The sequence below is a fragment of the Lolium perenne genome, chromosome 2 (assembly GCF_019359855.2).
Source record: "Lolium perenne isolate Kyuss_39 chromosome 2, Kyuss_2.0, whole genome shotgun sequence".
Lineage (NCBI taxonomy): Eukaryota > Viridiplantae > Streptophyta > Magnoliopsida > Poales > Poaceae > Lolium > Lolium perenne.
This window is the reverse complement of record NC_067245.2, coordinates 168,583,838-168,596,123: the sequence shown is the minus strand read 5'-3', so window position 1 is coordinate 168,596,123 and position 12,286 is coordinate 168,583,838. Positions and strand designations below refer to the sequence as shown.

Below are 12,286 nucleotides of genomic sequence, written 5' to 3'. Positions count from 1 at the left end.
TGTAATACTTTCTTGCCAAGTAGGGAAAAAGGAAAAAACGATTTAAGGACTAACGACCACCATATGTCCATTTATAAAAATTGGATCAATTGTGTGTCATGTTCATAACCACCACACGCAACATCCTATTTAATCGTACCGACTTTTACTATTTTCTATCTAGTAAGAACTCATATACAAATAAAAATTGAAGCGACCAAAGAATTAAGAAAGAACACAAAATATGACGGCTATTGGTGTGTTTGGTACCTACACCGCTTCCTCGCTCGGCCAAGCTTATCACAACCTATCCCACTAGGATAGGCCCGGGAAAGATATACACACTTTGGTTGTCAGCATGTTGCAAGGGGAGGAAAATATATATCCTCATTTGGTTGCTTGCATCGGGGCAAATTTGGATCGACATAGGCTATATATATGACATCGTGTATGTTTGCAGCTACTATATGTTTGTGGTGACCTCTTCTCATGAGTTGTGAGATTGCCATAAACTACCACTGCCATATATAACATTCAACAATCTAGGACCAAGTCAAATGTTTATTGTCACACTATGATCTAACTAATTCATGAAAACAACTGAGTAACAAAATGATGCTACTTAGTCCATCACTCGGGAACAACATCAACATTGCAACATCATCGTTATTATCATTAGACCCTTGTGTTGCTTCTACTTTGTTCACACTGCCACACGATGGCCCTTATCTTAGGTGTCTAGCACAACATTCTACATGACATACTATGGGCCACTAACAAAGAATGGCATACCTTGAAATATAGATACCATCCTGGGCTAGTTTTCATGTTTACTAGTGTCACACTGTCACCACTTGTGGTCTTAATCATATGCTCTGATCTCAATAATTAAATGCAAGACTTGCTTGAAATCAATCGATTGTCTCCCCATAGAGCAAGAACAATAGTAGCTGGCAGCCGGCTATAACAATTTGCCACATCATTTATAGTTAACTTATACAGTAGCTAGCATGTACAATAGTAAGCTATAAAAGTGTAGTATTTTTACAATACATGACCCACTTTTTAGTCTCACATAGTGCCTACGAGCACGTGCTAGAGCTAGCAATTAGATAAGAGCACACTTTCCTTCTCTCTCATAATCTCTCTCCTCCAACTAAGCCAACTTATAATATTTTATCCCTTATAGTTAGCTACCTTATTATACATGCTCATAGTGGATCTCTAGAAGGTGTTGCCAATCACGCTAAAGTCTAAACCTCTAGTTATAAGTTACAACATATAACATACAACATAATTCACAACAAAAAAAAAACATATAACATACAACATGAAGGAACACAGTGGCTTGCTCTTCCATGGATGTGTGTCCCAGACTCCCAGGGCGTTTTCAAAGGTGAAAAGGGGGGACTCTTCTCATCGGAAGTGTATGCTTCCTTTGTTCTCATCGGAAGGTGAAGTGCAGGGTAAACTTACTCATCCATGTGGAATTGACCAACATATGGTTTGACTTTTGAGTTAGGGGAGGGGAGGGGTTGCAGTACATTCAGCCATGGATCCACGGCCTGACCGACCTGGTAAACCCTCATGCAGGCTACCAAACATGCCATAGGTGAATACTGTATGGCTGGGAAGGTGGCACGTATGCCTCGGCAAGCCTCTCAGGTTTTGCGAGTCGGCGCACCTGCTTTAGTGTGGAAGGGAGGGTGCAAGTTGATGTAGAAGATAATAAGAGTGCATTTTTTTTAGAACATGATGAATGTCACCTTTATTATTGCACAGATGATAGCTTCCACTAATTCTATGAATTCTGGCACATTTGCTGCTAAGCTAAAATTAATGCAACTCTGCACATACTTCCATTCAAAACTCAGATGCTTGTTTACAACCACATCTAGACCATGAAAAAAAAACGCCACAGGCCTTTCCTGAGGTTTCCTTACTATCTTTTTTATCTTCTACCTCTAAAATTAGGTGCCAATCACGGCGACCTCCGGTGCCGGATCTCGTCGGCTTCGGGTATGCCGCCTTCTGGCTTCCACATGACATCCTTCAGCCCATTTGAGATGCTATGGTAGAACTGCGTAGTGCATGAAAACATGTAAACGGTCAGTCTGAATTCAAACCATCAAGTTCCTTTCTCTAAAAGTTTGAAGTTCTAAATAATTTCAGCGGTACATCCCAGTTTGAGCTGAATGAAGCTGTGATAAGCGTACATTGTGGAATTCCAGGGTGTCGCCGTTAGACTTGCGGATTTCAACCATGTAGAGTGATGGTGTGACTTCAAAAACCTGACATTGTTAGGAATGATGATCTCAGGCTATTTCGCAGGCAAGAACAGTATAACACACCATATGACAAGATAATGCACAATTTGAAACCAACCTCTGTCGCAATTGCCAGCTGACCTTTCCTTCCAGGATTCTCTCCTTGCAACTTCAGCTGATTCAATTTAATATTTTTTATCAGAATAATGTTCAGATCAAAAGGAAATAAGTTGTTATGCATTTTTATATATTTTTTAGAGAATGTTTATAATCTAATCAAGACCTTGTAGTTGCGCTTCTGTACATTGAAGCCCATGGGTCCTGCTGCTGCTTCAATTTTAGACAGTATCTCTTTTGCAGGAAGCCTCGACGCAAACCTTGTCTCCCGCTTAACAGAATCCTGTCAATAGCAAAAACCGAATTAGAGAACAAAAATCTCATGGTTATAAGAGTCTTATTCATTTTACGAACTTAAAGACCATGAACATACCGTTTGCTTCTCAAAGAGTGTGCCGAGATTGAGGCCCTGTGAGGTAGAAATCAACTCAAAAGCATTCATCACCGCTGGTCTTTCTTCACGCCTTTCGACAACAAGCTGTGCTGGATCCTGGATCATTACAAACAATGTTATCACAATACATTCACCACGTTATGATACTGATACATACAACGAGATGAGAAGGTGAGAAAAACCATACCCCGGTTTCGTTGAATATAGAGTTGACATCATCCAGATTAACGTCTGCTGTCTCAAACCTAGGAGGCTGATATCCTTTCTTGAACCACTCGTTGCTTATAACCTCAGCAATAGTTATTCTCTGCACAGAGTCATAACAATTAGATGATCTATTTATGAACATAAGAGGGGATGATATGCTACCAGTGAATAGATGAACATACAGTGCTAGGATTGGGATCTAGTATCTTCTTGATGAGCTTTTTTGCGCTCGTGGAGAACCAAGATGGGCAAGTAAAGTCAGCTTTGTATATCTGCATGAACACACAGATTAAAGCACTCATTCTGGTACACAAACCAAGCACTTGCATCAGTAATAATATTTTTTTATCCCAAGAAAGTAATGTCTCTATATAACAAAAAAAAAAAGTAAAACTAATTCACCTTCTTGTAAAGTGACATGAGGTTTGAATCTTCAAACGGAAGGTACCCTGCCATGAGGACAAAGAGAATCACCCCACATGACCAGAGATCAGCCTTGGCTCCGTCATAACCTTTGTTATTTATAACCTGTACATCGAAAGAGTATTGGAAAATGAGAACAAAGTATCTCCTAGAATGAAGAGAACTATATAACCAACAGCATAAGGCATGGATGTGAATGAAGAACCTCGGGAGCAACATAATTGGGAGTTCCACAAGTGGTGTGCAGCAGCCCATCCTCCTACAAGATAACAAAAAGATGTGGGAACCACCGTTAGAAGAAATAGCGGAACATGAAACCAACCGAAGAGGCCGAAATAAGACTGAACTTTCCATGACCCCTGGTTTTCCATCAATCTGAACAAGAGGGAAGCTGCGTCAATTTACGTACCCGCACTTGCTTTGACAGCGCGCTCAGTCCAAAGTCTGACACCTTGAGAGTGCCATTAGCGTCAAGGAGAAGATTTTCAGGCTGGAAAATGGAGAGAAAAAAGGTATTAGCCACTGTTCTTGCCATGGAACATACCAGTCAGTAATCTCCAGACAACAGTTAAGACACCACGCATGGTACCTTCAAATCTCGGTGATATACGCCTCTGCTATGGCAGTAGTCAACAGCGTTGATCAGTTGCTGGAAATATTTCCTCGCGTCGTCCTCCTTGAGCCTCCCGCGCGAAGCCTAGACCACAGAAGGCAGAGAAATTAAGCACAGAGTACTCACAGGAGTGGGAAACGTACACCCGAGATGTAGACAAAGATATTGTTCACTCACGATCTTGTCGAAAAGTTCGCCACCGGTGACAAGCTCCATCACTATGTATATCTTGGTCTTGCTGGCCATCACCTTCACAAAGCACACACCACCATTAGAGGCAGACATGGACATGTATATTTAGTCAAAGGGAAGAGATTAATTTCGGGAGGCGAACGCATGAACAAATTATTTTCCTTTTGAGGTTATATGATGTATACTAAATAATTTCCTTTTACAGGGGGAGACCATTAAAATATACCGTATATAATTGCAAACAACACATGCTAGATTGGATAAAATTTACCATTGAGTAAACGCAAATCGTTCATGAGTATATTTACTTAATTAATGGGTATTAACAATAGGTGTAGATAAGGATGAGTAATTTGGTGGAGATATGATGCATACCTCGTACATCCGAATAACGTTGGGATGCCTGATGAGCTTCATGGTGGAGATCTCGCGCTTTATCTGCAGAAAGAAAGCATACACCATGTGCGCGCGCATCAGGACCAGAGGAGGCCAAAACTGAAGTCAGCAGCAGCCAAATTTGATCACGCAGGCTGCTACACACACAACGCGCTTTCCAACGAACACGCACGAGCCGCTTGCCCGGCCGTCCGTCGGCGCGTCAAAATCTCGCATTGAATCGGCGGTGGAACGCTGCGCCGTTGCACGAATTCTCACGTCTCGTCTTTCGAGGAAATCGGAAGAACTGCTACTACTCCTAGCTAGAGGGAAAAAATAGCCTAAAATATCAAGGGAAAAAAAAACGAAAACACCCGACGTGGGCTCCTGTTGTGAACTCCGAACTCCCTTTACAACAGGAATCATCTGAACATGTAGTAGCCTTTCTGGATGAAAAAAAAAAATCTCTCTTTTTTTCCGGCGTTGGCTCCTACGCGGCTACGCCTATTGCAATCTCCGAAAAATGACAATAACAAGATGATTAAACGGTAAAGACAGATTGGATCACGTACCTGCGCGATCATCTTGTGCTTGAGGACCTTCTCCTTGTCGAGGATCTTGATGGCGACATTCTCGCCGGTCTCGACGTTCCTGGCGAACTTGACCTTGGCGAACGTGCCCTCCCCGAGCGTCCTCCCCAGCTCGTACCTTCCGACCCGCGTCCTCCCGCTGCCGGCGCCGCCATGCGTGCCCATCTTCCCTCCCCCACTCGAATCAACCACCGACAAGATTAAAAGATGTTCGTCGTCCGGATCTGCTCGTCCGACGGGACGGGCCGGCGACTAGGACCTCTGCTTGTCGCAGGGTCTCCACTGCACGAACAGCTCCTTGTCCTCCTCGCCTGGCTGCCGGTGCCGCATGGAGACTTGTGGTGATCCTCAGTGCACTACGACGCGCTCTCGGACGACCGCAGGCATGGAAGAGAGGGGTCAGGATCCAGGAGCAGAGTAGTGCTACTGGTTCTTCGTTTAATGGCGGAATGGGAGGAGGGGAGAGAAGAGAGGAGACGGGGAGGGCGTATGTATAGGCCGCGCCCGTGTGAGAAGCAAAGCGCTGGGTCGCGTCGCGTGCGCGTGCGCGCTTGCGTGAGACGTGACGTACGTGCCCTGCGGCGCGGCCGCGTGGAGTTTTCGTCCAGCCTTTCTCTCAGATTTTACGGCCGTTATGAGCTCTTCTAGATTGAACAACTTCTTCTTGCGGGAATCTGTTGACCAGCTTTACAAACAAGGACTACAAAAGGAAAGCTTTCAATGTTAGGGCTCCTTTGATTTAAATGATAGGAAAAGCATAGGAATAGAAAAGGTATAGGATTGGAATGACATGTCTACTTGAATTCTATAGGAAGATGAAGTTTATTTGATTGTAGCAAAGGAATTTTCCATGAGGCATGAGCTAATGTTTTTTTCCTATAGGAATTGCACTACAAGATTCCTATGGGAATTTTTCCTATAGGATATGTTCCTATGAATCAAACAACATGTATAGGAAATTTTCCCGTAGGAACCAAATCCTACACAATTCCTATGAAAATCCTTTGAATCAAAGGAGCCCTTATTTTTACAACTTTGACTAGTATAATATGTCAAACCTTATTTACGTTTTTTACTGTATTTTCTTTACGTATAAGTAATGCAAAATTACCATAAGGTGGGCAGCAGCCAGCTATAGCTTTGCCGCACTATTCGATTTTGTTTTGAAAACAGCGAATCTGAACCAAAGAACCCCTACCATCCAGTCATCTGAATTCGTGGTCACCTTAAAATACACTCATGCAACAAGAATCTTGGGTATGCAACAAAAATATTGGTGCGCAACAGAACCCATTGGTTGCAGCAAAACATTGAAAATACATCATAACACATATGGTATGAGAATCAAACACATGTAACATGTGTGACAACACATACACCAACAAAAAAGAAGGGTTAATTGGATCTATGCCACTCCAATTTTCATGAGTTGGGAAAATGCCATTACAAAAACACAAGTTGGATATATGCCATTACAATTCTCTCACATACTTCTACCTATGCCATTTTCGTCTAATACCGAATTATATACTACTCTTATACATCCATACATGCCTTTATACGAACAATTTTCTTTTCTTTTGCACGTTCGCACCCATGTCTCCGCTAGTTGACTCGATTCATAACCTGAGCCAGCTGCACGAATGAGTTCCATCCACACGAACTAGCGGCGGCGACTGCTGGAGGCGGGCGGCACGCAGGCTGGCTCAAGGCGGCCGCTGGTGGAGGAGGGCGCTGTTGGAGGCGGCGGCACCCTACGTAGGCTGGCTGCCGGCTGGATTCATGGGATGCTGGTCTCCGTGAACTAGCAAATGCCCAGATCGATCATGGTAGAAGATACACTCCTACTCAAAATGCCTCACCTAGCAGCAACAACTCGTAAAATCCCTCTCACTCTGTTATTTTCGGCCAAAATTCGGATGGGGATCTGGATGTATCGATCTCCTTCGTACGGGAGCAGAGAAAGTAGCTCATCAGTTCATTTGTACGGGCAACATGAGAAGCCACACTGGTACTCGCATAGCAGGTCAGCGTCGAGAAACAATTCGTCCATATGTGCCTAAAATCGGCTATAAATTGAGCAGTTTTCTTGTATTACTATGATTGAATTTCTATAAAGTTTTCAGATTTTTTTGGGTAATTCAAATTTTGATTTTTTTTGGCGTCCCGAACATCTGAAAGTGTGCCTAATTAGGACATAGGGTAATATGGCCAGTATTCAAATACACATTAAATACATATAGTTTTTCAAACTGTTATCCTCTTTAAGTGAAGAAAATGGCATAGAGAGAGGTATGATAGAGTTGTAATGGCATATGTCCAACTTGTGTTTTTGTAATGGCATTTCTCCAACTCATAAAAATTGGAGTGGCATAGATCCAATTAACCGAAAAAAAGAGACATATTTGCACCATAAGAAATTCCCATGAAGCATAGAATTGAACTCTTTGCAACATGTTGTTCGTGGGTACACAAAAACTATCATACACTTATAGCGTGTCAAAAAATCCTTAACCGATAGCCTCCACCATCAACAATGAAGGCGCCTTCGCCCAATGGGGCCCAACTAACATGAATCCAGCTCATATGAGCCTAACTAGGGCTAAATCGAGCGACCACAAACCCATTGCCTCAAATGCACTATCCTTTTTCTAGCTCGATGGCATGTAGAATCAGTAATTTGACCTCCAACTAAACGTCCATGTTCATGGCAACACCCTCCTCCATTGTGGCGATCTGAGGTCAAGAACAAGTAGATCGAGCAGCTAAGGGCTATGGCTAGGAGGGATGAAGTAGTAGCTCAGGAGAGATTATTTTTGGACAAACAGAAGCAGGAAGTGTAAGAGGAGGAAAGGAGAGAAAATGCCTCTAACATCCCGCACAAGAGGACAACAGCGACACAGAGCGAATCAATTTACTCTAATATATCAAGTATATTAATTAGTTGAACTAAATCATTTTCGTTGAGACAATTAGATTTTCCATTAAAAAATAATAAAATTTTACAACTCTGCCTCGCAAGATGTTAAAGCTATGAAAAAGAAAGATCGTAGCACACATGTTTAGAGCTCGATTTATCGTTTGTCTCGCTTCACATGAAGTTGCCCAGAAAATGTCATAGGCAGCTGGATCTGTGCGTCGATTATTCGATTTTGTCCTCGATTGATAGGTGATATTTTATTTCTTTGTGTTAGGTTGTTCGCTTGACAATAAGATCTCCAAGAGACTACTCCAAGAAACTGATCTGGCGGCGGTGGCGGAGCCAGGACATCAACCCTCTGTAGTCGGCTGAATGTTGTGTAGTCAAATACATGTATTTGTATGAATTTTAATTTTTTTCTTGCACACTTTTAGTTGTATTGCCAAAAAATTGTGTAGTCAAATTGACTACACAACTTTAGTGTGGATCCACCACTGTCTGGTGGATCTTCAGATTGATGAAATTCTCACATGTGTCTCACTATCGACGGAAACATCGCCTCTCACTGAAAAATATTCCGCATTTTTTATGAGATACCAAATTGTTAAACCTGAGGTTTGAAATCTAGTGAGGTGGAGTGCCACTGGCCTCCTACCCACCCAATGAAAAGCAAATATTGACACGTGCGTGGCTTATGAGTACTCCATCTCTATTTGGCCATCATTTAATTCCGTGACGATCGTCTAGAAAACCTGCATCATTTACGGATAATATTTTTTATTAAGAAACTCTGGCTCCGAAGTACACACATTTGTGTAGACGGCTTTCTCTAATTTCCTTGACTTCGCTTTTGGGGAGACGATGACGTCTTTTAGGGCACATTTAGTAGTTTGGTCTCGGCCACGTTGTTGCAGGAACCGATTCTCAAAGCACCCTCGGGCTAGGCCCTGGAGGAGCGCCCGATTCGGCCGTTTCTAGCGAACCACCCCCGTTTCTGCAGAATTCGAGAACGCCGCGTTCCCGCAGAACCACCGCGGGAGATGGTGCAAGCTCAGTGGGACGCCGAAATCTCGGCGGGATGAATTCGGTCACCGAGCTTGAAATTTCGCCACCGTATATAGGGGCGGCTCTCTCACCGCAAAATCCAAATCCCCCATTTCGAGCTCATCCACCCTTCCCGATCTAGCAACATGGCCGGCTCTTCCTCACCCGCACGCTCGGCGAGGCGTGTGGTGCTGACGGTGGCTGTGGCGGCGGCTACTGGCCGCGGATGGTCGCCTTCTTCATGTGCATCGATGACTTCGGTTGTGGTAAGCTTCTTCAAACCCTAGCCTTAGATCTAGATCATTTGGCTACACAGGGGTCTGAACGAATCCATTGTATGACATTTCTTCGTCGCCGGTCGAGGTTGTGGAGGTTGTCCAGGTTGCATCTGACTCTACCAAAGGGACGGTTGTCGTCGTTGCATCTTACTCTTCCACTGGGACGATGGTGCTGCCTGCATGTTCGCCAGGGTCCCCTGCTTCCACGGCCTCGGTGCCGCGTGTGGCTCCTCTAACTGTAAGGCTGCTCTTACTTTTCTCGCTCTTCATTGATGTGGTACTGCTTAAGGATGTGGATGTGGTAGTGGTAGTTCATTGATGTGGTAGTGCTTAAGTATGTGGATGTTGATCTGGTTGTGTTTGTCATGTAGGCGATCATACCATTGGGCTCCCCTGATCTTTCTGCTCTTACTGTCAATGCTGAGTGATGTCTACTTCCCCCTCCTTTTCCTGTAGACAGTGTTGGGCCTCCAAGAGCAGAGGTTTGTAGAACAGCAGCAAGTTTTCCCTTAAGTGGATCACCCAAGGTTTATCGAACTCAGGGAGGAAGAGGTCAAAGATATCCCTCTCATGCAACCCTGCAACCACAAAGCAAGAAGTCTCTTGTGTCCCCAACACACCAAATAGGTGCACTAGTTCGGCGAAGAGATAGTGAAATACAGGTGGTATGAATATATATGAGCAGTAGCAACAGTGCCAGAAAATAGCTTGCTGGCGTGTAGTTGATGGTGGTAGTATTGCAGCAGTAGTAACACAGTGAAACAGTAAACAAGCAGTAGTAACGCAGCAGTATTTAGGAACAAGGCCTAGGGATTAGACTTTCACTAGTGGACACTCTCAACATTGATCACATAACAGAATAGATAAATGCATACTCTACACTTTTGTTGGATGATGAACACATTGCGTAGGATTACACGAACCCTCAATGCCGGAGTTAACAAGCTCCACAATAATGCTCATGTTTAAGTAACCTTTAGTGTAAGATAGATCAACGCTACTAAACCAAGTACTAGCATAGCATGCACACTGTCACCTTCATGCATATGTAGGAGGAATAGATCACATCAATATTATCATAGCAATAGTTAACTTCTCAATCTTCAAGAGATCATGATCATAGCATAAACCAAGTACTAACACGGTGCACACACTGTCACCTTTACACACGTGCAGGAGGAATAGAACTACTTTAATAACACATCACTAGAGTAGCACATAGATAAATTGTGATACAAAACTCATATGAATCTCAATCATGTAAAGCAGCTCATGAGATCATTGTATTGAAGTACATAGGAGAGATTAACCACATAGCTACCGGTACAGCCCCGAGCCTCGATGGAGAACTACTCCCTCCTCATGGGAGCAGCAGCGGTGATGAAGATGGCGGTGGAGATGGCAGCGGTGTCGATGGAGAAGCCTTCCGGGGGCACTTCCCCGCTCCGGCAGGGTGCCGGAACAGAGATCCTGTCCCCCAGATCTTGGCTTCGCGATGGCGGCGGCTCTGGAAGGTTTTCGTGGGTTTCGTCAATCGTGATAGGGTTTTCTGATCCAGGGGCTTTTTATAGGCGGAGAGGCGGCGCAGGAAGGTCGAAGGGGGGCCCACACCCTAGGGGGGCGCGCCCCCCCCCCTAGGCCGCGCCGGGGTGTGGTGTGGTGGCCCTGCCACCCTTCTCTGGCGGTTCTCGTGTGTTCTGGATGCTTCCGGGTAAAATAGGAACCTGGGCGTTGATTTCGTCCGATTCCGAGAATATTTCGTTACTAGGATTTCTGAAACCAAAAACAGCAGAAAAACAAAGAATCGGCACTTCGGCATCTTGTTAATAGGTTAGTTCCAGAAAATGCACGAATATGACATAAAGTGTGCATAAAACATGTAGATAATATCAATAATGTGGCATGGAACACAAGAAATTATCGATACGTTGGAGACGTATCACTGAGCAATGTCTGATTTCAAGCAAACCAGTCATGGTTTGGAAACTTGAGCTTTCAGAGTTTGTGCTCAACCGGTTGGTTCAGCTTGTCCGTAGTGGCGCCTGTTTTAACATGGGATTCAAATAGCAGTATAGATGAATAAGGTAGTTGTTGATGTTCTTGCATTCGCTAACATGCATGTGACCACTCTTCAGCTCTACAACCACATCAGAAACTGGAGGACCAAGTGAAGCGTCATACTGAAGATGAAAACCGATCACATTCTGGACTGGAGCGAAGATGGTTGATGCTTCTATGTTGATGACGAAGATACGGCGAACGAGTACATTCAGGTAGTAATCCTCATTGAGTTCCTTCATAGATCTGTATGTGAATGTCGTCCGCACTAACAGTTGTTCCTTGTGGATTGCAGCGCTACCCGAGGCATCGTCAGTACGTCGGGACCTCGATCACGAAATCTGCTCAAATGAAGATGATCTTCACGCCCCGGTTTGTCTGCAGGGCGCAACTATTCCAACCTAACTTTTTTGATCAGGGCTATCGACTTTATTGCAGACAACGAAGAAGAGTATGCCGAGTACCGTAAGCTGCAGCCACCGGAGAGGAGGAGCTGGCTTAGGACTGGATTCGCAAGCAGTTTCCTGCTTAGTGCTTCTGCATCTTTGATCATGATCTGGTGATTTTGGGAGGTGGTCACGTATCCCTCCATTAGCTAGAATTTGCTACAACCTGATCTCTGGTCTGTAACATTGAACTTCTTCGAGGTGGTATATACTAACCCCTCGTGTGATGAACCTGTGATGCATCATGAAGTAGGTTCTTCGCTCGTGATGCATGGCCCACTAAGTAGTTGTTGTGTATTACCCCAACACCTTTTGATGAACTGAATATGCTGAATGTGTTGTTATTCAGTTAGCAGTACAAGGTAACCTCACCACTCTAAGGA

The 12,286-nt window shown here is 44.1% G+C and overlaps 1 protein-coding gene across 1 annotated transcript; it reads right to left on the bottom strand.

Moving 5' to 3' along the window:
* Nucleotides 1-1,805: 1,805 nt before the first annotated feature.
* LOC127328914 (CBL-interacting protein kinase 23) lies at nucleotides 1,806-5,635 on the bottom strand. Its single transcript, XM_051355475.2, has 14 exons — nucleotides 5,140-5,635; nucleotides 4,568-4,630; nucleotides 4,178-4,249; nucleotides 3,977-4,084; nucleotides 3,797-3,877; nucleotides 3,593-3,646; nucleotides 3,367-3,492; nucleotides 3,147-3,236; nucleotides 2,945-3,064; nucleotides 2,737-2,853; nucleotides 2,530-2,646; nucleotides 2,365-2,421; nucleotides 2,196-2,270; nucleotides 1,806-2,059 (listed from the first exon to the last, which is right to left on the bottom strand). Exons 1-14 carry the CDS (start codon nucleotides 5,320-5,322, stop codon nucleotides 1,961-1,963), a joined length of 1,362 nt encoding a protein of 453 aa, XP_051211435.2. The 5' UTR covers nucleotides 5,323-5,635; the 3' UTR covers nucleotides 1,806-1,960.
* Between the last annotated feature and the right edge of the window lie 6,651 nt (nucleotides 5,636-12,286).

Excerpts from the sequence above, each read along its gene's own strand:
- LOC127328914 (XM_051355475.2), bottom strand. The coding sequence starts at position 5,322 with ATGGGCACGCATGGCGGCGCCGGCAGCGGGAGGACGCGGGTCGGAAGG. Across the intron at positions 4,085-4,177 it reads GCGAACTTTTCGACAAGATC|GCTTCGCGCGGGAGGCTCAA; the intron begins GTGAGTGAACAA and ends TCTGTGGTCTAG. Across the intron at positions 2,422-2,529 it reads TACAGAAGCGCAACTACAAG|CTGAAGTTGCAAGGAGAGAA; the intron begins GTCTTGATTAGA and ends AAATTGAATCAG.